General features: G+C 68.7%; 6 protein-coding genes across 11 annotated transcripts; 4 read left to right on the forward strand and 2 right to left on the reverse strand.

Annotated features, from left to right (window-relative positions):
• Positions 1–524: 524 nt before the first annotated feature.
• On the reverse strand, positions 525–3,500 carry FLAD1 (flavin adenine dinucleotide synthetase 1). The gene is made up of 7 exons (XM_074928985.1): positions 3,324–3,500; positions 2,454–3,213; positions 1,887–2,034; positions 1,615–1,713; positions 1,331–1,520; positions 885–958; positions 525–802 (listed from the first exon to the last, which is right to left on the reverse strand). The coding sequence occupies exons 1-7, from the start codon at positions 3,459–3,461 to the stop codon at positions 667–669; spliced, it is 1,545 nt and encodes a 514-aa protein (XP_074785086.1). The 5' UTR covers positions 3,462–3,500; the 3' UTR covers positions 525–666.
• Positions 3,501–4,046: 546 nt separating this feature from the next.
• Positions 4,047–5,097, reverse strand: CKS1B (CDC28 protein kinase regulatory subunit 1B). Its single transcript, XM_074929386.1, has 3 exons — positions 4,941–5,097; positions 4,410–4,537; positions 4,047–4,323 (listed from the first exon to the last, which is right to left on the reverse strand). Exons 1-3 carry the CDS (start codon positions 4,997–4,999, stop codon positions 4,271–4,273), a joined length of 240 nt encoding a protein of 79 aa, XP_074785487.1. The 5' UTR covers positions 5,000–5,097; the 3' UTR covers positions 4,047–4,270.
• A 2,443-nt stretch (positions 5,098–7,540) lies between these two features.
• Positions 7,541–15,947, forward strand: SHC1 (SHC adaptor protein 1). 5 transcript variants are annotated; one of them, XM_074929385.1, is made up of 13 exons: positions 7,541–7,618; positions 11,402–11,563; positions 11,784–11,854; positions 12,118–12,181; positions 12,448–12,567; positions 13,030–13,083; positions 13,217–13,268; positions 13,439–13,565; positions 13,668–13,836; positions 14,039–14,099; positions 14,222–14,389; positions 14,475–14,737; positions 14,980–15,947. In XM_074929385.1, the coding sequence occupies exons 1-13, from the start codon at positions 7,607–7,609 to the stop codon at positions 15,106–15,108; spliced, it is 1,452 nt and encodes a 483-aa protein (XP_074785486.1). In that variant the 5' UTR covers positions 7,541–7,606; the 3' UTR covers positions 15,109–15,947. The 5 variants fall into 5 exon arrangements, with proteins under 5 accessions (XP_074785486.1, XP_074785485.1, XP_074785484.1 ...); XM_074929384.1 differs by having other exon boundaries at positions 7,559–7,618; positions 14,225–14,389; XM_074929383.1 differs by lacking the exon at positions 7,541–7,618 and having other exon boundaries at positions 10,577–11,563; positions 14,225–14,389.
• Positions 15,948–16,386: 439 nt separating this feature from the next.
• PYGO2 (pygopus family PHD finger 2) lies at positions 16,387–18,357 on the forward strand. The gene is made up of 3 exons (XM_074929008.1): positions 16,387–16,573; positions 16,662–16,711; positions 16,784–18,357. The coding sequence occupies exons 1-3, from the start codon at positions 16,450–16,452 to the stop codon at positions 17,861–17,863; spliced, it is 1,254 nt and encodes a 417-aa protein (XP_074785109.1). The 5' UTR covers positions 16,387–16,449; the 3' UTR covers positions 17,864–18,357.
• A 181-nt stretch (positions 18,358–18,538) lies between these two features.
• Positions 18,539–22,773, forward strand: PBXIP1 (PBX homeobox interacting protein 1). Its single transcript, XM_074929031.1, has 11 exons — positions 18,539–18,613; positions 19,130–19,208; positions 19,345–19,447; positions 19,530–19,597; positions 19,682–19,820; positions 19,915–20,130; positions 20,260–20,283; positions 20,380–20,453; positions 21,231–21,356; positions 21,463–22,448; positions 22,536–22,773. The coding sequence occupies exons 2-11, from the start codon at positions 19,149–19,151 to the stop codon at positions 22,591–22,593; spliced, it is 1,854 nt and encodes a 617-aa protein (XP_074785132.1). The 5' UTR covers positions 18,539–18,613; positions 19,130–19,148; the 3' UTR covers positions 22,594–22,773.
• Positions 22,774–23,747: 974 nt separating this feature from the next.
• Positions 23,748–25,573, forward strand: PMVK (phosphomevalonate kinase). Of its 2 annotated transcripts, none has more exons than XM_074929123.1 (5): positions 23,748–23,848; positions 23,935–23,998; positions 24,782–24,934; positions 25,005–25,134; positions 25,320–25,573. In XM_074929123.1, exons 1-5 carry the CDS (start codon positions 23,766–23,768, stop codon positions 25,454–25,456), a joined length of 567 nt encoding a protein of 188 aa, XP_074785224.1. In that variant the 5' UTR covers positions 23,748–23,765; the 3' UTR covers positions 25,457–25,573. The 2 variants fall into 2 exon arrangements, with proteins under 2 accessions (XP_074785224.1, XP_074785225.1); XM_074929124.1 differs by having other exon boundaries at positions 24,803–24,934.
• The last annotated feature ends 846 nt before the right edge of the window (positions 25,574–26,419 follow it).

The raw sequence follows: 26,419 nt of genomic DNA on the forward strand, positions 1-26,419 counted from the left end.
GGACACTCACCTATCACACAGGGGCGGGCAGGGGGGGTCCTGCAGCATCAGGGAGGCGGGGGGGGGGGAGGGAGCCCCCCATTCCCTAGTCCAGCAGCACACGGATGCACCAGCTGCAGAGCAGGAGGTAGACGCACTCCCGCAGCAGGCGCAGCAGCCAGGAGCCCAGGCGCAGCCCCAGGGGGGTGTTGGCGGGGGCTGGCAGTGCCATGGCCCGTGGCGTTCGCCTCGCAGAGCCCGGCGGACAGGCCGCCGCCGCCGTCCGGAGCAAGCGCATGGCTGACGGGGATCAGCGGGGCTCTGACGCTGCCGGGGAAGCAGCCGTGCCGACACGCGGGTGCCTGGAACCTGCTCCATTCTCTGCGCTTCAAAAGCTCCACAATAGCGGGCGCAGGGAGGGGGCACTGCCCGGGGACCCTTTTGTTCAGGTAAAACTGCCCTCACCCCCCCCCACTCCCCCCATCCCGCTCCCGTCAGAGCCCCGCGGGGCCTGAAGAGACCGGTATGGCCAAGCGTGAGCACAGTGCAGACCGCAGCAGGTTTATTCAGTGCTAGCACGCAGCAGATTTATTCAGTGTCATCCCCAGCTGTGCCAGTGACATCCACGGGGGAGCTGGTTGCTGGCAGCATCCCAGTAGAGCATCCCCGAGTGCGGCCCGCGGGCCTTCACTGGCGGGAAGTGCGCTCATCTTCCTCATTTTCCAGCTCGTAGGCAGGTCGGTAGCTCTCCCGGCCCCTGGCATCCGTGTAGCGCAGTGATGGGTTCTTCAGCGTGTTGGCCATGCTCCCCAGGGAGGTGTAGCTGCGGAGGGAGAAGGGGGCTACGAGGCTGCGCTTGGGGGCATCGGCCGTGCCAAGCAGGGAGGGCAGCACCGGACACTCACCCCTTGTCGTAGAGGACGCAGTAAGGGACAAAGAGCTTGCGCAGAAACTCCCAGATGTCCCGGTAGGTCCAGTCCTGAGGGCAAAATTAAGCTGGGATTGCTGCAGAGGCAGGCAGGCTGCCTCCTTGCTCCCAGGGAAAGAAGCTGCCTCCCTCCCCCCAAGACCACACGGGACATCCGTCCCTCCCCAAACACAGGAAAAGCCCCCGGCGAGCAGGAATGAGCCTGGCCTGACAGCACCAAGCAGCTCGGCTGCATGAGGGGCACCCACAGCCACGCAACGGTGCAGGAGATGTTCTGGGGAGAGCGGGAATTGGGAGGGAAGCCCCCAGGATGGGTGTGGATTAGCGCCGGCTTCCTGCCGCATCACTTTAACCTGCCAGGCTCGCTCCCCGGCCCAGCGGGGCCAGTCCCATCCCCGTCCCCAGCGCAGGGAGGCCACGTACCAACAGAGGGTTCACCCGCATGTAAGGGGGCCAGTCGGGGTCCGTCATGCACATGGGCGTCAGGGTGCGTGAGTAGGGGTCCGTCCGCCGCGTCCCCATCAGGACGGCTTCCAGCTGCGGCTGCTGCTCCTTCAGGTGAGCCAGGGCCTCCCGGATGGAACCCTCCACTGTGCAGAGCTGGACCTTGTACCTGCACAGGCAAGGATGGGCAGCTGCCTGCTGGGCTGTGGGGGGAACACTGCTCACCCCCTGCCTGGCAGCCCACCCCTCTCTGCCCCCTGTACCTCCGGACGGTCGCCTGGATGAACTGCTCCATTTCGGGGAAAGGGGACACTATGCGGATGTAGAGCACCTGCAGCTTCTCCTGCCTCGCTGGGTACTGCCTGGGGAGAGACCGGAGGCAGGGCAGCCGCCCAGTCCCCGCCAACTGGGCTCCAGGAACGCGCTCATTCCCCCAGCATGGGGCAGGGGAGAGCCCCAGAGCCCCAGCCCGGGGTCTGTGGGACCCCTTCACCCCTGCCCCAGGCCGGGCTGGTGCAGCCCCGCGGCCAGGTACCTCTCCACGGCGGCGTGGACGAGGTGCAGCAGGGCCGTGCAGTCCTTGCCCCCATTGAAGCCCACGCAGAGCTGGGCCAGGCTGTACCGGTCCAAAGCCTCCTCGATGGTCCGCAGTGCTGCTGCCACCTTCTGCCCCAGGGCCGAGCCTGTGAGGAAGAGGAGGAGAAGACGGTTGGTGCCTGCCCAGGGCTACACTGCCTTGGCGTTGCCCCAAGGCCTCTCGGCACAGTCTTGGTCTCCAGACGCATCTGTCTGGAGCCAAGAGTTTGCGCAACCCAGAGGGATGGGACAAGGATGGCACAGGGATCCCACCCTCACGAGGGAACTGCAGTACTGCTCCCCCTAACACACACTGTGCTCTCAAGGACCTGCACCGCAGTAACTGGGGTCCCACTCACGAAGCCCACAGCAGCTCCAGCATCAGCAAAGCCTCAGCACCCATCAGGCCCCCCAGCATACAAGCCCTGCGCTGGTCTTCCCACTGCCCTGGCCCTGCTGGGCTGCGGCGTCTGCACTGGAGCAGCACAGAGGCGCTGAGCTGTGCTGCTGCTCCGCTTCCCTGTACCTGATTTGGCCAGGCTATAAACCTCCGTGGCCGCTGGCGAGACACAGTCCATCACCAACGGCACCACAACGCCCGGCGGCAGCTTCTCTGTCAAGAAGCGATACGCTTCCTCCAGGTCCTGCTCCGACTCCGAGTCCAACGTCAGCTTCACACGGTAGTAATTGTTGGCCCAGTCTGGGTAGGAACCCAGGCTGACGCGGCCCTGGAAGGTGGCATCGGCCTGGTCCAGTATGGGCGCGATGAGGATCTCGTCAGCCGCCACGTAAATGGTGCGGGAGTGGAATCGGGTCTGCTCGCTGCGGAAGAGGTGGGCGAGGCCATCCAGGGCACGCTCCATCAGCGCCGGGATGCCCGGGAAGATGTAGACGTTGCGCACGCTGACCAGAGGGTACTTGAAGGTGCTGCCCGTGCGCTCGTCCGTGCCGTAGTTGAGGCGGGAGGACTCGGGGACGCGAGCCAGCTTCATCTCGGGGCACCGCGCGTCCGTCTTGCCGAAGAACTTGTGCACCAGGGCCACCAGCTCAGGGTGGAGGGTGACCCTCTCCCCGAAGGCCCTGGCCACAGCCTCGAAGGTCACGTCGTCGTGCGTGGGGCCGATGCCCCCCGAGGTCAGGACGTAGGTGAAGCGTGCGGCGAAGGCGGCCACCTCGTTGGCGATGGTGTCCACCTCGTCGGGCACCACCGAGATCTGGGCCACCCTCACGCCCAGAGCGCGCAGCCGCCGGCACATGAAGAAGGAGTTCGTGTCCTGCGTGTGGCCCTGGGGGGAAGGAGACACCCGTGGCGGCGGGGGCACCTCGGGCCCGCCAGGCCCCAGCACAGGAGCGGGCCCCGGCCCCAGAGCCAGCCCCGCCTCGCCCCCGGCCGCACCTTGAGGATCTCGTCGCCGATGACGATGATACCGGCGGTGGTGGCGGAGCTCCGGGACGCCGTGGGGCTGGAGGCCGCCATGGGGCGGGAGGCGGCGGCGGCGCGGAGGGCCCCGGCGACCCGCAGCGCCCCCCGCATGGGCCCGACCGGCCACCCCTGCCCGGCCAGGCCGCGACACCGCCCCGCACCCTCATTGGCCGGGCCGCACGCCCGTCACCACCTGGCCAGGCCGCAACACCGCCCCGCACTCATTGGCCGGGCCGCATGCCCGTCAGGACGTGCTACCAGCACGGATTGGCAGAGCTGGGGTGAGGAGGCGGAACCCGCGGCGACCGAACTATCGCGGCGGGCGGGGATGGCGCCCGGTACCCCGTTGGGAGCGTGGGCCCGCCCGGGGGCGGTGGCACGTGCGCCGGCCCGCGGCACCGGCAGCTCCGCCCACCCGGCCCCGGGGCCCTCCCGCCTCCCCGGGAACCTCCTGAATCTTTTCCCATCCCCACCTGTAAGTTGCCCCAGTGCACCGGGCGCACCACCCCCCCACGGCACCGGGAAACCCCCCAAACCACCGAGAGGAGGAGGAGGGACTGACCCGGGGAAGCTATCCCCTGCTCCCCCGGTCACCGGGAGCAAGCCTGCACCGCCCCGGCGGGACACTCTTGAGGTACCAGGAGGGCCTCAGCCTCCACGCCGGCCTCGTAGCCCCCCAGCAGAGCAGACACAAACTCGCAAACATCCATTTATTGAAGCTTCAGAGCACGCTCAGGCCTCGCCCCGGGAAGGGAGGACCCCCGGCACCGAGACTGAGCCGCCGCAGCGGCGCCCAGATGGCACCGAGGGTCACAGGCACCTGCTGGTACAACGTGGGACAAAGCCCCGCGGGAACGCCGAGGAGGAGGAAGGTGCTGTCTCAGCCCAGGCGGCAGGGGCTTTGGCGGGCCGGCGGCTGCTCACTTCTCCGGCTTCTTGGGCAGCGGCCGGCGGAAGAGCAGGATGTGGGGCTCTGAGGGGGGACACGCACCGGGGGGGTGGGCAGGGGTGTCAGAGCAGGGTCCCCCCCGCTGCCGCCTGCACCCCCGCAGGGCTCACCTGGCTCGTGGATCATGTAGTGGACCCAGCCCTGGCTCTGCTGCACCCCCAGGTTCCGCCACTCCGACTCGGACAGCAGGTGGGTCTTGGGCACCAGCTTGGCGATGTCCTTGGGCAGCATCACGTGCCTGCACCCCCGCACCCCTCAGCCGGCAGCGGGGCGCTCCAGGGAGCGGCACCCCCCGCCCCGGGACACCCCCCATCCCTGCCCCGGGCTGGAGATTCCCCCCCACCCACTGTTAACGGGACCAGCCCCCCTGCCCCAATATGGAGCCGTTACTGGGATACTTCCCCCCCTCACCCACCGGGGAACCGTTACTGGGATAACGCTCCTCTTCCCCACCAGTGAACCGGTACCCAGACAACTTCCCTCCCGCCCCACCGGGGAACCGTTGCTGCCCCCCCCCCCCCCCCGGGGACACCTCTCCTTTATCACGCAGCCATTACCGGGACACCCCTTCCCCTCAGGTATCCGTTACCACGACAACACCCGCCCGGGAGCCATTACCGGGTCCCCGTCCCCCGCCTCACCGGTACTCAAACTCCTCGTCATCGTACTTGTCCGAGTAGTAGATCTGCTTGTGCGCCATGCCGGCGGGCCGCCCCCTTCCCGGCAGCCCCCGCCGCGCCCCTCGCCTCAGCGCCCCGCCGAGCCGTTGGCGGCCGCCACCCCGCCCACAGCGCTTTCAAACGCCACCGCCCCGCGCGCTCATTGGTCAGCGCCGCAGAGCGGGACGTCCGTCACGGGGCGGGGCGAGGCCCTATTGGTCGGCGCCTGAGCGAGGGGGAGGAACCGCGGCGCCGTTTCCTCGCGGGTCGGCCGCGGTCTGTTATTGGTCCGCTCGTCACGTGACGGGGGCGCGGTGAGGCCGCGCTGGAGGGTGTGGGCCGGAAGTGAGTGGCTGTGCGGAGGGGGGGGGGCGGCGGGCGGTGCGGGCGCCGCGGCCGCCGGGACCGGAGGAGACCGGCGCGAGACCCATGGTGCCCCGGTGAGCGCGTGGGCCGGCCCGGGGCGGGGGGGCCGCGCCTGGAGGCCGTGGCGGGGTCGGTGCGGCCTGCGCAGCCCCGCGGGAGCGGCTGGGCCGTGCGGGGGCACCCGGCGGCTGTGTAGGCCCCGAAGCTCCCGGGGCGGGCGAGGCCGGGCCGTGTCCCGGGGAGCCCCTGCGGCGGTGGTGCCGCTGGGACTGAGTCCTCCCCGCTCGCCGGCGCGCACCGCTCGCCGCCGCTACGAGCGACTACTAGCGAGCGGGGCGTCCCGCCGCAGCCGCCCCCGGGGCACGGCGCTGCCTCCTCCGGCGCTGCGGGGTCCGGGCCGCCCTCCCCCGCTTCCTCTGCGTGCCCTGCGCGGGGGAACCGAGAGCGGGAGTCTGGGGCTCGCGGGTCGGGCCCGGTTCCCTCCCCTGGGGCTGCGCCAGCCGCTCGGTTGCTTCCAGGTCTCGGGGTGAGGCCGATGCCCAGGACCCCGCCGGTGTGGCGGCCGCTGTGCGTGCCCAGGGCCGTTTGGTTGGCTCCAGCTCGCGTCACCCCTTCCCGGGCGCTCAGGGATGTGTGCCAGTGCGGTACACGGGAGGGAGGCCGGCTCGAGGGACGCTGTCTGGTCCCAGGTAGTGTGACCCCTAGCAGGGATGGGTCACCGGCTGCGTTTGGAGGGATCTTTGGCCCCCACAGTACCTGGGTGTGCCCTCCTGCCACCCTGCCTTCAGCCCTGCCTGTGCTTCGATGCTTTGGAGGAAGGCAGGGGGTGAGGATCCAGAGCAGACCCGGCTATTGCAGACAGGGGTAGATATTCCCCCTTGCAGGTCTTTGCCTTCCCCCCCCGGCCATGCATTGTGTCTGTTCGTTGCAGGCTTGTCCCTGCTTCTCCGATTGAATCTCAGATGGGGTCACCTACACGCTGTGCTGGCCTGGGGAGACCGTGGATGCAGGTTCCAAGGAAATGTGACCCAGGTCCGGCCCGCTGGGTTGGTGCTGTGGAAGCCTGCGGGCAAAGGGCAGCTCTCGGCGGTGCTCCCCTGGCCTCGTCCTGTTCCAGAGGGGTCAAAGGCACCATCTCTTCCCAGCTGAGTAGGGCCTGAGGATCCACCCACAGCCCTGTGGTGGGGAGCACTGTGGCTGGGCCGCCTCTGCCCCCAGGAGCTGTGCAGGGCAATCCCCCCTCAGAGGGGACACAACTTGGTCCCAAGGAGGCTTTGGCAAGGCTAAGCGCCCCAAGTTGGGGTCCTGATCCTCATTCCCTGCCGCCAACCTTGATCCCTGGCATCCAGAGGGCCTTGTCGCCACCTTTGCTCGGCAGTGAGTGACCTGGCACTGTGCTGCCAGGCCCTGCCCAGGGCCGATCTGCACCGCTGTGCTTGCCAAGTGGGGCCTTCCTTATCTCACTGCCTCCAGAGCTAATCACGTTAGCGCCTGCCTGGGCTCCGGCGCAGGCTTTGCAGGCCCCAGATAAGGGCATGATTGCTGCGAGGAAGTAAATTGTGTTTGCTGCTTTGCGCTGCTCGGCTGGCCCATCACCGACTGCATCGGCTGGGCAGTGGGGGTGGGAGTGGGAAGGGCTGCTCATGCTTCACTTGCCTTGTTTTCCCCTTGCAGAGCTTCCTGCCCCTCCTGACTCCCCTCTCGTAGCCTCTTTCCACAACTCCCTTCTTCACTGCTCCCCTGGGGAGGAGGGGGCTCTGCCTGCCCTTCTATGTCAGGGTGTCAGCCAAGGGGGTGGCAGGAGGGGGCAACTCTGCCCCCTCCCCGGGCTTTCTCCACTCTCCCCTCTTGCGTGTGGCCTCTTGGTGCTGGTTTTGGGGCTGGGCAGGGATCAGCTCCGACATGTGTCTTGGGTCATGGAGTGACTCTTGGCACCTGACAACCGTTTGCTGGTGTGGGCAAGGTCTGAGCAGAGCCAGGCTTGGCCTCATGCTTCTGCCCCAGCACACGCCAGCTCCATCCTTGGATGGGAAGCAGGAGGCTTCCCTGGCTCTCTCACCCTGTGTATCGGCAGCACGTTGTGCGGCTGCTATGGCCCCGTCTGCCTGCGGTCAGCGAGGAGGAGCAGGGTCTGCCTCTTGGTGCCAGGGCCACCGCCTCGGCGGTCCGGGGCAGGGCTGGCTAACTCCCTGTTTGTCCCCGAACCGTAGGTCGGAGTGCCAGACGAGAGGGGCTGTGCGCTTCTGTTCCCTGCCCGGGGCCTGCCCTGCCCTCCGCCGGCGATGGAGTACGTGGTAAGGACTTCGGTGGAGGGCTAGCTGGCTTCGGTGGTGGATCCTGCCTCCCCTCTCTCCCTGCTGGCAGGGCCCCAGCTTCCTCCCCAGGTCTCTGCTGGCATTTCCCAGCCCCTCTTCTGAGCGGTGGAGAGGTCGCGTGCAGGATCCAGGTAGATGCTGTGTGATGCTATTGTGATGTTTTTTGGGAAAAAAAAAAGCAACAGTTGGTCGCATTTGAGTGTTTTTCTTCACTTTCCCCCCTGCCCTGGAGGCTTGGGGTTGGCTCCACTGCAGCCTCTGTCGGACTGAGGGGGTCTCCTGCCCCAGGCAAGACGTGTACGTGCGGCAGCGGCCGGCGCGCCTGCTCCTCGCTGTGATTTCTTGCCAAACCACTGGCATGTTCCAGGTCTCTGACTCAGCTCCCAGTTTGTGTTTCCTGGGAGGATGTCGGGCTCTGGCCCGGTAGCAGGGCCCCGAGCGTCCCCTCTCCGCTCCTCTTTCTCTCCTTGGGCCGTGCGTGAAGTCCCAACCCCAGGCATCCAAAAGTAGCCCACGTCCCTCTGCCTCTCCCACGCGTGGGGAGGATCCGGCGCCTCTCCTTGCTGCTGGGGCATGAGGAGCGGCTGGGCCGGGACGTGTCCCTGGAGCTCGGGGGCGGTTGTTCTGGCTGCTCCGCTGTTGGAGCTCGCTGCCGGCCTCTCTGGCAAGGGGAAGGTCTGCTGCCTGCTGGATGGGGCTCAAGGGCTGCCTGTTCAGGCAGGGCTGTTGTTCCTTGGTTCTGCACGCGTTTTGGTTTGGATTCCGTGCTCTGAGCCCGCTGGGAAGGGGTCTCTGATCCCCTGGGGTGGGCTCTGGAGCTGGGGGAGCCGTGGCAGTGGCACCTCTGGTCTCTGAGGGCTGGGAGCAGCAATGTGTCTTGTCACCAGCCGGTGCAGGCTGGCAGGGTGACGTGGGCCGGCTGGCCTCAGGAGGTTCTGATAAAATCAGAAATTGTTCCATGTTATAAAAGCAGAGGCCTGTCTGAGCAGGGGGCTGTGGCTCCTGGGGCGTGCCAGCCCCTCGGTGCATGTTGGGGACGGCTGCTCTGAGCCCTGTCTCCTGTCTGGGCAACAGCCAGGCCCTGGCGTGGTGGGAAGGGGCTGAGGAGACCCCCCCCCACCCCTCCCCCTGTGCAATTGCCTCCTGCTCTTATTCCGGCAGGGCCCTGGAGAGGTGTCGGGCTCACAGAGCCTGTGCTGGGGGACCCCAACCCCACATCTCAGCCCTCGTGGGCAAACCCCACTGCCCTGCACCCATTCGACGCCGCCCAGCTGGGCTCCCCCCGGCAGCCGGGGGCTGTGGCTGGCCCCTCACGGGGCTGGCGGCTTCCTGGCTCCCTGGCCCCGGGCTTCCTGCTTTTCTTTAGAGCAGCAGCACTGCTGGCCACGGGAAGGTCACAGCGCCGAGCGGCCGGGGGGCCCCTGGCGGGGACAAACGCTTCGCGGGACGGCTGGCGCGGGCTCCCCACGCCTGGGGGACCACCACCGCTGGCGGCGGCGGTTGAGGTGGGGGCTGATGCTCGCGGAGGCAGCGTGCGCGGCCGAGGCGATGTTCTGGCAGCAGGAGGAGGCGGGTGACGGACCCGCCGGCGTGAGCCGCAGCCCCTCGCGCCATGCAGGAGGCTATTTCCAGCTCCGTCCTAGCTTCCATTTCCCTGTCCCTGTGTGGCGGTGTGCCAGCGGTTGGGAAGCGGGGCAGGCAGCTGCCAGCACCGAGCAGTGCGTGACTGTGGGTCCAAGCATGGAGAGCCCTTCCCTTGGCCTGGATTTACCCGGTTTTGGCTCGGTGGCTGGTTTTACAGAACGCCTGGTGCCCGGGAAGGTGCTGGCCCACGGCGGGTCAGAGGGGTTGGGCACTGTGGAGCTAGCTGAAATCCCTGCTTCAGCCCACAGTGGGTGGAAGCGGGGAGAGCTCTTGCCCCCCTGGGGAGGCTGGTGTGGACGAGGCTGCGGAGAGCAGCGCGGCTGTGGGTGGTGCGGGTGGACTGGCCCGAGGTCACGCCGGTTCGTTGAGGGAGGGGGAGCAGGGGAGACTTGCCCCGACACCCCCTGCCCGCAGGTGGGGGTCTCTACCTGGCTCCCCACAGTAGAAGGAGCCAAGGTTAGCCCCCTGCCATGCTCTCGTGGCTCGCTCCCACTAGCTCCGCCTGTGACCTTGATTTTTCTGCTCCAGATAGGCGCTGGGTCCCCACCCCTCGCTGGGAGCCCCTCCTGCGCTGCGCCCCAGCCCGCGCGCAGCCCCTGCCGCGGGCAGAGCCTGCCCCGTCGCCCGTGAGTCAGCACGGCCCTTCCGATTAGCAGCAGCCCCCTTCTTCTCCTCTCCCGGGAGGAGCCGTCGCTCAGCGCCGGCCGGGATGCGGGAAGCAGCAACAGCAGCAATTAAGAGCAGCCGCCTCTTCTGCCGGCTCCCCGCCACGGCCGGGGTCCCGCGCTGAGCCCTGCCTCACCCCGCCGGACAAGCCCACCTGTACCCTGCTCCTGGGCATCCTCCTCTTCCTCCCACCAGATCTGTGCTCTCAAAGGGCTGGATGTCCCTGCAGCTGCGAGCACCGGCGGCATCTCAGCGTCGCGGCCCCCCCGGCTTCGGGTGCTGCTCCTCCCGGCAGAGCCCGGGGAGCCAACGGCGGCTGCCCGCCGCTGGCACGTGGGTTGCGTAGTGCTGGCTGCCACAGAAGGACCTTGTTCGCTCCTGGACGGTGCTGGGAACGGGGCTGGGCTGAGCTTGGATGCGTTCTGTGGCTGCCTTGTCTCAGGGCTTTAAATATTCATGCTTTTGATTTCCTCTTAGCGGCTGTGGGGCAACGCAGGGGCTGGGGGGGAGGGAAGCCGTGCCGGACCCAGCGGCGGGGCAGAAGGGGCCGGATCCGGCCCCGGCTGAAGACAATGGGATTTGTTGCCGTCCCGGTGCAGGAGCAGTGCGGGACTGTAGGGCTTGAGGACCTCCAGGCTGGGGGTCGAGTGTGCTGAGCCCCCCGCCCTCTGCTCTCTGTGCCGGCGGCTCTCTGGGGCGTCGCCGCGGCCCCGTTTCCTCCCCGCCTCGGTGGGAGCACGGGGGTCTCTCCCCCACGTCTGGCCGGATCTGCGCATCCCTGCTGACGCCGATCGCCATCGATCGGCTGCAACGGCGTGGAGCCGGGCAGCCCCCGGCCCTGTTGCCTGGCGTCCCAGGGCCGGCTCTCCCTGCCAGCCATGCTGGGCTGGCGTGGACCTGGCACGGAGCTCGGCCCGAGCTTCAGCTTGGGGGTGGCTTCCCGGCGGCTTCAGGCACTTGGACTCTCCATGGGGCCTCCGTGAGACCTGGGTGGCTGCTTCCACCCTGCTGCCACGTAGGACGGGCCAGCGCCGGCCCTTCTCGCCTCTCTCCAGCATGGATCTGCTGCAGAAGAGCAAATACAGCCACCTGCGGAATGAGTCCGTCTCCTCTCTGGAGGAGGCCGTGGGGGGCCTGGGGGTCCCGGCCTCCCCCGTGGAGTCCCTTGCAGGCGCGCGGTCTCTGCCTGCCTCCCTCTCCTCCTCCTCCCTCTGCTCCGCGGCGCCTCTCGGGGAGCTCTCACCCGAGTCGGAGGACAGCCCCACCACCCTCTGCTCCTTCTTCCCCAAAATGGCCAACCTGAAGCTCTCGAATCCCGCCAACCTGCTCAGCCTGCGGGGCTCCTCGGCCGGCAGTAGCCCAGGGGACCCCGGCCCTGCCGGGACGCTGGCACCGGCACCGAGGGGGGCTACTGGCCCTGACTCAGCGGGACCTGTCGCTGTCTGTTCCCAGGATATGAACAAGTTGAGCTGCGGGAAGAAGACGCGGGTGGAAGGCGGCCAGCTGGGGGGTGACGAATGGACCCGCCACGGCAGCTTCGTCAATAAGCCCACCCGCGGCTGGCTGCACCCCGATGACAAGGTCATGGGCCCCGGGGTCTCCTACCACGTCCGGGTGAGTGCTGGGGGCTGGGGCGTGGGAAGGGTCACGATGAGAATTTGGGAGCCTTCTGGAGTGCTCCTTGGAGGTGGCAGGTGGGCAGGGGGATTTGCAGGGAGGGCATCACTATGGAGCCGGGGGGGAGGTGGGTGGGATTGGGGCCCTGGCCCCCTTCCCTGGCTGCGTGGGGAGTGAACCCCGGGGCTGGCTGGGCTGACCCTGCTCTCTCCCCCAGTACATGGGCTGCGTGGAAGTTCTCCAGTCCATGAGGGCTTTGGATTTCAACACCAGGACACAGGTCACCAGGTGAGCTCTGCCTCTCCCCAGGGGCTGCCGCTTTTGGGGGGGTGGGTCCAAGCCCTGCACAAGCCCCTGGTAGCATGTGGGGGCCAGGCTGCCTGCAGCCCCATCAGATATTAATGCTGGTGTGCTTCCCCTGCCTCGAAGAGCCCCAGCCAGCGCTACCCGAGGGGTTCCTCTTTGTCACCCTGTCCTCAGTCCCGTGGTTGGGGGGTTACAGGGGAACAGGCGCTGGGAGGGGGACTGACATCCCGCTGTGCTCCCCGCAGGGAGGCCATTGGGCTGGTGTGCGAGGCTGTGCCCGGGGCCAAGGGAGCCGTGCGGAGGAGGAAGGTGAGGCTGGGCTGGGCAGCTGCCGGGGGGAGCATGTTCGGCCGCCTGGGCACGGGGCCGAGGGGCAGCTCCCAGCCCAACTGGCCGTGCCCGGGCTGCTCTGATCTCCCCCCGTGGCTCGGGCCGGTGGAGCTGGGCCAGAGCGGTGGCGAGGACGAGGTGCCTGTTTCCTCTGTGGAGGACGGCAGGATGTGCCCCGTCCCCGCCGCAACTGGGCTCCGTCCGGCCCGGGGAGCCCCTTTCCCCACGCTGCCGTTTGCCCCCAGCCCTGTGGCCGCTCCCTGAACTCCATCCTGGGCAAGAGCAACCTGAAGTTCGCCGGCATGCCCATCACCTTGACCATCTCCACCAGCAGCCTCAACCTCATGGCTTCTGACTGCAAGCAGGTGAAAGTGGGGAGGTGCTGGGAGCCGGGTGGGTGGCTTTAGGCGAGGAGGACCCCTCGTGTCCCCCAGCCCGTGCCCCGGTGGGGCAGGGGATGTCCCCAGCTTCCCTAAGGGATATCTGGGTGGGTTTTGTGACCTGCTGAGTGTCCCAGTCCCTGGGGGTGAAGGGGTTGGAGCGATACCCCACATGCTTTGAAGCATCTGGCCTGGAAACAGCGAGACCCAAGTCCCCAGGCCTGGGGCGAGGTCTTCTGGTTTTGACCCCACTCCCAGTGACTCTGTTGGTGTCCCAGTCCTTTTCCTGATGGCCTGTGGCTTGTAACCAGGGCTTGTAAGCCTCTGTGTCAGGCCAGGAGGGAGCCTGGGAGGGGATCTGGGAGGATCGTGGCAGGTGGAAGGTGCTGCCTTTAGCTGGGCACAGAGGAGCTCCTGGCTGTGTCCAACAGACTCTCTGCCTTGCAGATCATTGCCAACCACCACATGCAGTCCATCTCCTTCGCTTCTGGGGGAGACCCGGTGAGTACACAGGGTCCCCGTGCGTCCGTGCCCTGCCCCGGGATGGGGATCAGTGCTTCTCCTGCCCTCTCCCCAGAGTCTCGGGCACTGTGCTCCCCGGCAGCCCCGTCTCACGCTGGTGTCTCACCCACAGGACACAGCCGAGTACGTCGCTTATGTTGCCAAAGACCCCGTCAATCAGAGAGGTGAGGCTGCTGCTGAGGGTCCTCAATGCCAGAACCCCCTTTGGTGGATATTTAAGCACAGCTCAGTTTGGTGGGGAGACACTGGGACCCCTGTAAGGAAACTCTGGGGTACACAGAGCAGGCTTGAGGGGTGGAGAATTTAATGTCGGGGTTCCACATTCCCTCCCCAGCCTGCCATATCCTGGAGTGCCCCGAGGGCTTGGCGCAGGACGTGATCAGTACCATCGGGCAGGCCTTCGAGCTGCGGTTCAAGCAGTACCTGAAAAACCCCCCAAAGCTGGTGACACCCCATGACAGGTACGGGCAGGGCTGCGTGGGAAGGTGGGAGGGTGTCTGAGATCATTTGGTTTTGGAGAGAGGATGCGGCCTGAGCTGCTCAGCTGTGCCGTGCCCTCCTAGGATGGCAGGGTTTGATGGCTCTGCCTGGGATGAGGAAGAGGAGGAACCAGCCCCGGATCACCAGTACTACAACGACTTCCCCGGCAAGGAGCCTCCCATTGGGGGGGTCGTGGACATGCGGCTGCGGGATGGGGCTGCTCAGACCCCCAATCACTTGGGGGCCACGCTGGTAAGGTTCTGGGCACATCCTTGTGGGGAGGCTCAGTCTTACACGGGAGGTGCAGAGACCCTGACCGGGCCGTGGGCTCTTTACTTGGGGTTATTCCACCACGAGAGCCACATCACGTCTCTCCCCAGCACCTCTAGCAGGGGGTGGCGAGTGGGAAGGGGTGGGGAGCACAGCGGGGCTCAGCACCCACCTCTCCCTGCAGCCCGTGGGCCAGACGTCGGGCGGGGACTACGACCCCCGGAAGCAGCACGCTCCTGCCCAAGGTAACGGGAGGGATGTGGCCGCTCCCCATCTGCTCTCCCAGAGCCCCAGCGCTCCAGCAGCGGGCACTGGTGGTGGGGCTGAGGCAGGCTGGAGCCCTGCTGACCCCTGGTGCTCTTGGTAGCAGGGAGAGAGAAATACCCAGCTCCGGTGGGTGCGTCCGGCCGCACGGATCTGTTCGATGACCCGTCGTACGTCAACGTGCAGAACATGGACAAGACGCGCCAAGCGTCGGCCGCCGGCCCCCCCGCCACAGCCAACGGCAGCGCCCAGAGGGACCTCTTCGACATGAGTGAGTGGGACGGAGGCTGCAGCTGTGCCCGGGCAGTTGTGGGGTCAGTCCCAGACCTCCCCCCATGGCTCCTTTCTCCCTGCAGAGCCCTTTGAAGATGCCCTGCGTGTGCCCCCGGCCGTGGCTGTGGGGCTTCCCCCTGCCCAGGTAGTGGCCTCCATGGAGGAGCAGCTGCGACGGGAGCCCTGGTACCACGGGAAGATGAACCGTAAAGAGGCCGAGAAGCTGCTGAAGGTGAACGGAGACTTTCTGGTGCGGGAGAGCACCACCACCCCTGGCCAGTACGTGCTGACCGGCTTGCAGGGGGGGCAGCCCAAGCATCTGCTGCTCGTGGATCCGGAGGGAGTGGTGAGTCCATAGCGCCCTGGGGACGGAGCTTGGCACAGCTTTGGGGGAGGCCCTGGGGGTTAAAAGAGCTGCCAAGGCATTGGGCTTTCCCCCCCCCAGTTCCCTGGGGGACTCCTCTGGGCTGATCTGGGGGATGGAAAGGGCATGGTGGAATGTGGGGGTGAGGGGTCCTTCCCCCAGGTTGTTTTGGCCTCCTGTGGGCCTCGGCAGCCTCCTGAGTGCCCCTTCCCTGGCCCCCCCAGGTGAGGACGAAAGATCACCGCTTCGAGAGCGTCAGCCACCTCATCAGCTACCACATGGACAATCACCTGCCCATCATCTCGGCCGGCAGCGAGATGTGCCTGCAGCAGCCGGTGGAGAGGAGACTGTGAGCGCCCGGGGGGCCCCGGTGCGCAGCCCCCTCCCCTCCCCACCCTGCTCCCTGCCCCAGGGAGCCCTCGGACTCTCAGCCGGGTTCTCTGCCCGGGACTGAGTGTGGACTTGGCCGGGGCTGGGGCCATCGTCCCCCTCTGCCACGGCGGTGCGGGGGGGCCCGGGCAGCGTGGTGTGAGCTGCCTGCAGGGTGGGGGCTGTTCTTGCCAAAGTCGTTGCCTCCTCCCAGCTCCAGCCTTTGCACAGCAGCTCAGCTCCTGCCAAAACCCGGCCCTGCTGCCGTGCTGCGGCCGCTCTCCCGCTCACCAGCCTGGGTGCAGGCTCAGGGCTGGTGGAGCTGAGCTCCCCCCCTCTACTGTTGGAGTTGGGGGGCAGCCCGGCCTCATCCCCTGGGCTGTGGAGGGGGCGGGGGGGTGCGCTGCAGGGGGCTCCACTCCCCCAAGCACAAGGCCCGGCCGGCCCCACGCCCGCTGTACCCGATCACTTTACGTGTTAACTCTGTGCCTTGACCCCGCAGGTCCCACATTCTTATGCAATGCTGGGGGGGGGGGCTGGGGGCAGAACCCCCCCTCCACGCTCTCAGCCCCTGCCGTGCCCCTTCCCAGGACGTGCTCCCTCGCACCCCCTCCCTGCCCGTCCTCCTGGGGGTCCCAGCTGGGCACGGCCGGCTCTGGCAGCCCCGGGGGGGCAGTGGGAGGGGGGGGGTGTCCCCACTCCTTGCATGCACGGTGTTACTCCCCCCAAGCCAAAGTGCAGCCCTGCCCCTCGCAGCCCCGGCCCCCAGGGCCCTGCTATACCAAAGGAACCGGCGGTTGGTATTAAAGTTGGTATTTCTCTAGGCCCTGCCTGGTGTGAGGGGCGGGGGGAACACGGGGGGGGGGGCGAGCACCGGGCGCACGGCCCCTCCCGTCCCTGGCGTCGGCGTCGCCCCCTCCACCGACACACGGGTCCTTCCTTCGCTTTGCCCCCCCGGCCTGGCCCGTGGTCCCTCCCGCTCTCCCCTGTGGCCGCTGCACGGGGGTCGCCCCGTTCCCACCCCCCGGTATCCCGCCCCGCGCGCTGCACTTAGCCTGTGTCGGCCCCGCCTCGCGCGCTGTGATTGGTCTCGCTCCGCGATTGGTACCGCCCCGCGAACCGTGATTGGTCGCGCCCCGACATCCGTACCCCTCCGCGCTCCGTAATTGGTCGCTCCCAGCGATTGGCCGCGCCCTGCAATCGGCCCCGCCCCACACCCCGCCATTGGCCCCGCGCGGGTTCTGCTTCCGGTTCCGGTCGGGGCCGCCGCGCGCCGTGCGGAGGAGCGGCGGCGGGGCCATGGCGCCGCGCCGGCTGTGAGGGCCATGGCGGCCCCGCACGCAGAGAAGCTGGAGGGAGGCGTCCCGGCCCCGCCGCCCCCGCCGGGGCCCCCGCACCCCGCGGGCAGCGCCGCAGCCGGTGGGCCCGGCCGGAAGCAGGGGAAGGCAGGTGAGCGCGGGCGGCCGGGCCGGGCCGGGCCGGCGGGGGGGGGGGGCGACACTGGTCCCGCCTGACGCGGCCCCGCTTGTCCCCGCAGGGCTGCAGATGAAGAGCCCCGAGAAGAAACGGCGCAAGTCCAACACACAGGTAGGGCTGGGCGGCACCGGGACCGGGACCGGGGGGGGCGCCGCAGCCCTGACCGCCGCTTTCTCCCCGCAGGGCCCCGCCTACTCCCACCTCTCGGAGTTCGCCCCGCCGCCCACCCCCATGGTGGATCACCTGGTCGCCTCCAACCCATTCGAGGATGATTTCGGGGCCCCCAAGGTGGGGGCGGCCCCCGCCCCCTTTCTGGGCAGCCCCGTCCCCTTCGGCGGCTTCCGCGTCCAGGGGGGGATGTCACCGCAGGTGCCCCCCGGTTACGGCGGGGGCCCGCAGCCCCTGCGGAGGCAGCCCCCCCCCTTCGCCCCCGGGCAGATGGGCCCGGCCTTCAGCATGCCCCCCCAGAACCCCAACTACGTCCAGCCCGGGGGGATGAGTTTCCCCGGGCAGCCCTTCAGCCAACCCCTCGGACAGAACTTCAGCCCCCCCACGGGGCAGCTCATGCAGGGGCCCGTCGGGGGCTTTGGGCCCATGATCTCCCCAACCATGGGGCAGCCCCCCCGGGGGGACATGGGCCCCGGGCCGGCCCTCAACCCCTCCGGGGGACCAGCAGTGGCTCAACGCTTCAGCCAACCCGGCAACCTCTTTGGACAGTCGCCCATGCCGCGCCCGGGGCAGAACATGCCCCCTCTGCCCCCCACCGCCAGCCCCTTCCCCGGGGCTGACCCCAGCTTCCCTGCCAGCGGCGAGGAGGGGGGCAAGAACCTCAACCCCCCGCCCAGTACCTTTGCCCAGGAGCAGCACTCGGGCTCCCCCGCCGCCGTCAATGGGGCGCAGCCTGGTTTCGCCCCCAACAATGCCAGCCGCGGCACCGGCACCCCGGAAACCAACAGCCTCCCGCCTCCCCCCCCCGGCAAGGCAGCCGGCGGGTCGGGTCACCAACCACCCCCGGGGCTGGTTTACCCCTGCGGGGCTTGTCGCAACGAGGTGAACGACGACCAGGACGCCATTTTGTGCGAGGCCTCCTGCCAGAAGTGGTTCCACCGGGAGTGCACGGGGATGACGGAGAACGCCTATGGGCTGCTCACCACCGAGGCCTCCGCCGTCTGGGCCTGCGACTTCTGCCTGAAGACGAAGGAGATCCAGTCGGTCTATGTCCGCGAGGGCATGGGACAGCTGGTGGCCGCCAACGACGGTTGAGCCGCTCCCCGCGGCCGTGTACAGCTTCCCCTGACGATTTAGGACCAAACTCCCTTTTTTTTGTAGCCATTGCCCCCACCTCACCAGCCAGAGAGACTCCGGCTGCGGCTCCTCACCAGGCACCGGCTGCTGTTGGGACTCGCCGCGGGCTCTGGGCCGGTGCTGCCCGCACCGTCACCGGCCCTTTGCTGCGGGGGAGGCTCCAGTTCCGATGCACCGGCCCCTCGGGGGCTGAGGCTCCCCGGTGCATCCCCCCCCCAGCTCTCCCCGTGGGGTCAGTGCTGTTTCTGGGGGGAGCGATCTGCTCCCCACCACCATCCCGGAGCCCTGCAGTGGTCCCGGTACCCCCCCTCCACGTGCTGGGGACACTCCCGGTGCCACCCACCCCCTTCCTCGGTGCTCGGGACAGCCCCGGTGCCCCCCCCGCCCACCCCCCTTCCCCCATTTTAGCCGATCGTTAATGGAAACTTTTGTACCGTCACTATAAAACTCTGAAACACTCGTGTCCGTGTCTCACTCCGCGCTCCCGCCGGGGATTAAGGGGGTGGGGGGGTATCCGGTACCGGGGGGGTCACCCCACGTGCCTCCCCCGCCCCGGCTCATCCCATTGGTCCGTCGCGGCCGCCGCCCACCCCATTGGCTGTTCGCGTCACGTGCGCGCCCCTTCCCGAGGGCGGTGACCGGCATCGGGAGAAAGTTACCGGAGGGACCGGGAGAAAGTTACCGGAGGGGCCTCGGCGGCGGCACCAGGTACCGCCCGGCCCTGGGGACCGCCGCGGCGGGGGGCGCTTCCCCGGGCGGGGCTGCGGCCGGGACCGGGCCGGTTCCGGGGCTGCCGGCCCCGGGACGGGTTGCGCAGCGGAGCGGCGGGCACGGCCCTTGCCCGGTGCGACGGTTCGGGGTGTCACCGGCGGGGGCCGTCACCCCCCACCCCCCTCCGCAGCGCTTGTGGGTCCCCGGAGAATGGGGGGGGGGGGGGGGCGCTGCTTGAGATCCCCTTCCCGGTACCGTCGCCTTCCTGCCGGGCTCTGCTGTCCCCAGCCCGGGCCCCGCATCCCCCGTCCACCTGCCGGGCGGCATCACCGGGCTAAAAATACCCCGCGGCAGCAGCTGGCGTCGGCGGGGGGGTCCGGTCATCCCGGGGCTGCCGGGGAAGTCCTCAACTGCGGGTAGGGTTTGGGGACCGGCTGTCACGGGGACGGCGGCTCCCCCGGTCCGGTCCCGGTGGTACCGGGAGCCGGGTTACGTCCCTCCGTCTTCTTGCAGGTGGCTCTGGGCTGTCCCCATGGCGGAGAAATCGCCCTCCCGGGACCCGGATGGCAGCTGGGTGCTGGCGGGCAGCGAGGTGAGGGCTGGGGATCCCCCCCCGCCTTCCCGGGGAGCACCCCGCAGCCTGCCCGGAGCTGCAGGCAGAGGGAGGCGGCGGGGGGGGGGTGTTGCGGCTGAAGGTGCCACCCTCACCCTCCTCCTGCCTCTCCCAGGGTTTGCCCATCGACACGGTGGGTCCAGAGCAGGATTCGGCCTCCCACAGCACCGGGGATGAGGAGCCAGGGGAGGAGGAAGGCCCCCAGGACACTGTCACAGGCAGGTGGCAGCCGCAGGGACGGGACAGACCCGGTGGCCCCCCCGTGCCACCGCCTCACCGCCGCTCTCTGCCTCTCCCCAGCCGCGGCCACCAACGGCGCAGCCGCCGGCCCCGACCTGGCCCAGCACCCCGAGAGCAGCGAACTGGGGGTGAGCCTGGGGGGTGAGGGGGGGGGACTGGGGGTCCCGCTCGCCCCGTGGGGACACGTGACACCCCAGTGCCTGTGTCCGCAGGACTCGGAGGAGCGCTGGCACCCCACAGCTGGGGCAGTGCCCCCCCCGGATGGCTCTGCGAAACCCGCCGTGCCGGAGGGCGACGAGCAGGAGGAGCCCGAGGCTGAGCTGGGGCCCTGCCCTGACACCCCCAAAGCAGGTCAGGCCCTCCCAGGGGGTCGCCCCAGTGGGGGGGGTCCATCTGTGCTGGGGTGCAGACCCTCCCTGGAGGTGCCCCCCCCGTCTCTCTCCAGGGCCACCAACGGAGGAGGGGAGTTGCACCAGCAGTGACGATGACACGGAGAGGCTGTGGCAACAGCAGGGCCACGAGCCCCGTTCTGGGCCCCCCCGTTCTGCATCTGCCCCACATCGGGGGCCACCGGACACCGGTGACAAGGACGGGCTGAGCATGAGCAAGTACCTGCTGGCTGTCCTGGCGCTGCTGGCCGTGGGGATGCTGATTATCTCCGGTGAGGGGGGTCCCAGGGGCAGGGTGGGGGTCCCAGGGGCAAGGGTGGGGCTTTCATGCACAGGGAGGGGGTTGCATGGGCAGGGTGGGGGTCCTGGTGTCCCCCTCATTGTCTTCTTTTTCTCCCCAGGTGGCATCTATGACCTGGTGGATGGTGAGTATGGGGGCCTGTCCTGCCCGGGCAGGGTGCAGACCCGCGGCAGCACAGACGGGCCGTGGTTTGGAACGTTCCTGTCCGGTTCCTCCCCAGACCCCGTGAAGAGCGTGGTGAGCCGGGACATGGCGGCCGGGGAGCAGGAGGCAGCGCTGCCTCCTGCCGACAACGTAAGGAGGGGTCTGCAGTGGGGCTCAGCACCACCCCGGAGCCAGTCAGGGAGGGACTGGGGGGTTGATAACGAGCCAGAGTGTGCCCAGGGGGCCAAGGAGGGCAATGGCATCCTGGCTTGTACCAGCCCTGGCGTGGCCAGCAGGGACAGGGGAGGGATCTGAGCCCTGGGCTCGGCACTGGGGAGGCCGCCCCTCGATTCCTGGGTGCAGTTTTGGGCCCCTCACCCCAAAAAGGCCATTGAATGACTCGAGCGTGGCCAGAGAAGGGCAACGGAGCTGGGGCAGGGTCTGGAGCACAGGTCTGCTGGGGAGCCGCTGGGGGAACTGGGGGGGTTCAGTCTGGAGAAGAGGAGGCTGAGGGGAGACCTCCTGGCCCTCTGCAACTCCCTGCCAGGAGGGGGCAGAGAGGGGGGGTGAGTCTCTGGAGCCAAGGCCCCAGCGCCAGGCCCCGAGGGAATGGCCTCAAGCTGCCCAGGGCAGGGTCAGGCTGGCTCTGAGGAAGGATTTCTGTGCAGAAGGGGCTGTTGGGCGTTGGAATGGGCTGCCCAGGGCAGGGGGGGAGTCCCCGGGATCCCTGGGGGGGTTGAAGAGTCGGGCTGAGCCAGCGCTGAGGGATCTGGGGGAGTTGGGAACGGTCAGGGGGAGGGTCATGGTTGGGCTGGAGGAGCTTCAGGGGCTTTTCCAGCCCAGATGAGTCTGGGATTCTGTGACCTGGCCAAGGCGCAGGGGCATCCCCAGCCCCCTAGGGCGCTCCACATCCTTCTTCTCCCCCAGGACTCACAGCAGAAGCTCCCCCCATCAGACACCGGGGACCCCCAGAGCGTCCAGTCCGTGAGCCTCCTCCTGGACAAACTGGCCAAGGAGAACCAGGAGATCCGGCTCATGCAGGCCGAGCTGCAGGTGGGTGAGCTCAGCCAGGCCTGGTGCCACTGAGTGCCACGTTCCAGTGCTGTTCTCCCCCTCCCACCTCACGCCCCCCCGCCCCCACGTCTTCCCCCTGCCCCAGACCCACAAGGAAGAGCTACAGGTTCTGCTGCAGAAGAGCGAGGGCGAAGCGGCGGCGGCCGGGGCGCAGCGGCAGAGCCTGGCTGCGGAGAACGCGCGGCTACGCGTGGCCCTGGAGCAGGAGGCCGCTGCCCTCCGCGACGCCCGGGCCGAGCTGCAGCGCCTGCGGGCTGCGGGGACACCGGGCGGCCCTGGGCTCGGGGAACCGGTAGCAGAGCAGCCCCCCAGTACGGGCGCTCCAGGTCACGGTGAGGACGTGGCGAGGCGGCACGGCTGGCTGGCGTCCGTGCGGCAGGAGCTGGCCGGTGCCCTGGAACGGGCGCGGGGCCCTGGGGGGCTCAAGGGGCTGGTGGAGGAGCTGAGCGCCCTGGAGCAGCGCCTGGGCCGGGAGCTGGAGGCGGAGGGGGTCAAGCCCTTCCCTGGACCCTGGAAAAAAACGTTCAAGGCAGAAAAGAAGGAAAACAAGCGGCAAAAGCGACACAACGCCGGGGGGGGGGGGCACCAGTGGGAAAAGAGGGAGCAGGGAAAACCCCACGGGCACGGGAAGGATTCCCGGCCCCCCCGGGAGCACAAGCCGGGAAAAACCTGGGGGAAATCGTCTCACAGCTCACCCCAGCACAGCCCCCGCGAGTTGCCCCGGCTCAACCGGTACCGGGCACCCCAGGGCTGCTCGGGGGTGGCCGACTGCGCCCGCAAGGAGGGCCGGGAGGTGCTGGGGGCTGCGCTGGAGCCGGTGCAGAAGGCGGAATTCCTGCGGCTGTTGGAGGGTTTCATGGAGCGTCTGGGCTGGGGGGGATATTTTGGGGGGTTGTCGGCGCAGCTGGACGGAGCCTTTGGGGCCGATGGCACCTTCGCCCACGACCGCCTGCGCTTCGTCGACTTCGTGGATGACGTGGAGGAGCTGCTGGAGGAGGTGGCGCGGCGGGAGCGGGGCGACGAGGAGGCGGCCGACGGCTTCGAGGAATACGTGCTGCGGCACTACGGCGGGTGAGCCGGGACGGGGGGGGCCTCGGGGCGGGACGGGCCTGACCCCCAGCACCCCATTGTGACACCCACCCCCCCATTTTCTTGCAGCGCTGCCGGGAAGGAGCCGGGCCGAAGGGCTGCGCGGCAGCATGGCACGGGGGGGTAGAGGCGGGCGGCAGCGCTGTAGCGTGCAGGGGCGGCCGCCCCACCATGAGCCTTCATTTGGGGCTCCCCACGGGCTGTTTTTGGGGGGGCCAGGGGCTGCTCATTGCACCCCCCCAGGGCTGGGGTCCCCCGATCAGATGCACTGTGTGATTTGTGCTGCTACCACGCAATAAAAGTCACCGCTGGGCAGAGCTGTGCCGGGTGTGGGGAGAAAGGGGGTGCAGGGGGGGAACAGGGGGTGTTGGGGGGTAAAGGGGGCTGGGGAAAAGGGGGAGTCGCTGGGGAGAAGAGGGGGTGCTGGGAGGAATGGGGGGTGCTGGGGTGGAAAAGAGCGCTGGGAGAAAGGGGGGTTCAGAGGAGGGATGGGGTGCTGGGGGGAAAGAGGGGTGCTATGGGGGGAATGGGGGGTGCTGGGAGGAAAGTGGGGTGCTATGGGGGAAAGGGGGCTGCAGGGTGGAAACGAGTGTTGAGGGAAAGGGGGGTTCAGAGGAGGAGCGGGGTGCTGGGAGGAAAGGGGGGTGATGGGGGGGACGGTGGCTGCTGGGGGGGAAAGGGGGGTAATAGGGTGCTTTGGAGGGAATGGGGTGATAGCGGGAAGGGGGGTGCTGGGGGGAGCGGGGGTACTGGGGGGGAAACGAGTGTTGAGGGAAAGGGGGTTCAGAGGAGGAGCAGGGTGCTTGGGGGAACAGGGGGTGCAGGGGGGTAATGGGGTGCTGTGGAGGGGGCAGGGGGTGCTGGGGGAATGGGGATGATGGTGGGGGGAGGGGGTGATGGGGTGCTGTGGAGGGAAGGGGGGTGCTGGGGGGGACAGGGCTGGGGGAAAGGGGCTTCAGAGGGGGAGCGGGGTGCTGGGGCGAATTGGGGGTGCTGGCGGGAAAGGGAGACACCCGGGTGCTGCGGAGGGAACCGGGGGTGCTGGGGGTGGCCAAAGGTGCTGGGGGGGGGCCGGGGCCCCGCCGTGTCCCAGCGGGGTTTTGGGGACCCCCCCGCGCTGTGCCGGCCCCGCCCTGCAGGGGGCGCTGTGAGGCGGGAGCCCCGCGGCGGAGGCGGAGTCAGCGGCGCCGGGCCCCGCCCCCTGCTCGGGCCGTACCACTCTGCCTCTGCCGGGGGGGGTGGGGTGGGCGGGGCCTCCGGTGCGGGGGGGCGTGTCCGGGGGCGTGTCCCGGCGGGCGGATGGCGGCGCCGCGCGCGGTTCTGCTGCTGAGCGGGAAGAGGAAGTCGGGGAAGGACTTCGTGGCCGAGGAGCTGCGGAGCCGGTACCGGGAGGGGCGGGGCCGGCGGCGGGACACCGGGCTGGGAGGAGCCGGTGCCGGTGCCCGTCTCGCTGAGCGCTCTCCCGCAGGCTGGGCCCCGACGTCTGCGTCGTCCTGCGCCTCTCCGGGCCCCTCAAGGAGCGGTACGCCGAGGTACGCCGCGCCCCGCCGGGCCGCACCGGGCCGGGCCGGGCCGCACCGCGCTTTGCCACGCCCCGCTGTGCCGTGCTGTGCCACGCCGTGCCGAGCTCTGCCGTGCCATGCTGTGCCAAACTCTGCCACGCCGTGCCACACCGTGCCGTGTCATGCTGTGCCGTACCATGCTGAGTTCTGCCACGCTGCGCCACAGTGTGCCAAACTGGGCCACACTGTGCCACGCCGTGCCGAGCGCTGCCACGCTGAGCCATGCCATGCTGTGCCACACCGTGCCGAGCTGTGCCATGCTGCACCACGTGGTTTCATGCCATGCTGTGCCACACCGTGCCGTGCTGCACCGTGCTTTGCCATGCCACACTGTGCCGTGCCGTGCCACATCGTGCTGAGCTGTGCCATGCTGCATCACGCTGTGCCACACCGTGCCGTGCCACACTGTGCCAAGCTCTGCCACACTGCACCACGTTGTGCCATGCCACACCGTGCCATACCGTGCTGTGCCACACAGCACCGCCTCACACCACGCTGTGCTGTGCTGCGCCACACTGTGCCGAGCTGTGCCGTGCTGCACCATGCTGTTTCGTGCCGTGCCGCGCTGTGCCGTGCCATGCTGTGCCGCACCTTGCCGAGCTCTGCCACGCTGCACCACACTGTGCCACCTCATGCCACGCCATGCCGTGCTGAACCGTGCTGTGCTGAGCCGTGGCGTGTTGCCCCAAGCCGTGCTGTGCCGCGCCGTCCCCCTGGCACGGGCTGTGCCCGCTGACCCCCCTCTCCCCGCAGGAACACGGTCTGGATTTCCAGCGGCTCCTGGACGCCAGCTCCTACAAGGAGACGTACCGGCAGGACATGATCCGCTGGGGCGAGGAGAAGCGCCGCGCCGACCCCGGTTTCTTCTGCAGGACGGCGGTGCAGGGAGCGGCGCAGCCGGTGTGGGTGAGCGGCCGGGGGGGAGCTGGGGGGGCGTGGGGGGCGCGGGGCGGGCGCTGACGGAGCCTCCGCGCAGGTGGTGAGCGACACGCGGCGCCTCTCGGACGTCGAGTGGTTCCGGGACGTCTACGGGGATGCGGTTCAGACCGTGCGGGTGGTGGCCACTGAGGAGACGAGGAAGAGGAGGAACTGGGTCTTCGTCGCTGGTGGGTGAGGGGACGACCGCTGCTTCCCCGGCACCGCGGCTGCCCCACGGGCACGGCTCTGCCGCCGTCCCTGGGCTGTGGGGGCTGGAGGTTTTAGCTAAAACCCCCCGACTCCAGAAGGGGGACTCAGTGGGGGGGGACAGACGGACAGACAGATCCTGACCCCTCTCGGGGGCCTCACCCAGGGGTGGACGACGCCGAGTCCGAGTGCGGCCTGGACCAGGGAGTGGCCTTCGACTGGGTGATCACCAACGACGGGGACGAGGTGGCCCTGGATGAGCAGCTGGAGACGCTGCTGCGGTGGCTCCGTGGCCAGCTATAGCCCAGTGACCCTCTGACGGGGTTTGGGGACTGTGTCCCCCCCACTGGCCCAACGGCACCCCCATTCCTGCCTCGTGCCGGCCTGCAAATAAAGCTCCGACACGGAGAAACGAGGCCACCCCGGGTCTGTGTCTCATTTCCCTCCGGGTGGACGGGGACGGACGTTCATGTGGGGCTGGGGGACACAGGTGATGCCCCTCCGGCTGCGCCCCCACTCCCTGTGGTAGCTCCCCAGCTTTAGGGGCAGGAAGGGGGGGGGGGGGGAGCAGAGGTGCAGTTTAATTCCCACCACCCAGGCAGGGGTGGGGGTCACCAGCTGGGTGTTTCGTGGTGGATTTTAATAGGCTTCCAGCGGTCAATTCCCTGCGGATTATCCGCTTCCCAAGCTCCTGCCCTAATACCCGCTCGTCTCCCACAGCAGCTGGGCACAGCTGGAAGGGGGGGGGAGTCCTGGGGGGGGTGTGTTTTGAGATTGGGGATGTGAGTTTGGGGAGGGAGATTCAGGTTTTTATCCCTCCACACCCCATCGTTGCCATCCCTGATCCCGTCTTGGGGACATCCCTGGGGTGTTGTGGCCGCGGGGGGGGACACACACACACACACATGGGGTGACCCAGCTCCAGTTTCTGCCCATAATCTCCAGTTTCCATAAGGGGATTATGGGGTTTTATATAAGGGGGGGGGATGCCCTGTGTGTGTGTGTGTGTCCCGGGGTGGGAGCCGCAGCTGTCGAGGGGGGAAACCCGGGGCGGGGGGGGTGAACCGTTGCGGGGTCGCTCGGGACTTGTAGTCCGCCGGGGTGCACCGGCGCCGGTACCGGCGCCGGTGCACCCCGGCGGACTACAAGTCCCGAGCGACCCCGCAAAGACGCAGAAACCGGGGGCGCGGGGCGTGTGTGTGTGTAGGGGGGGGGGGGAGATACGAAGCGGGGAGCGGGCGGGGATGATGTCAGCCTGCGGGGAGC

The sequence above is a fragment of the Athene noctua genome, chromosome 29 (genome assembly GCF_965140245.1).
Source record: "Athene noctua chromosome 29, bAthNoc1.hap1.1, whole genome shotgun sequence".
Lineage (NCBI taxonomy): Eukaryota > Metazoa > Chordata > Aves > Strigiformes > Strigidae > Athene > Athene noctua.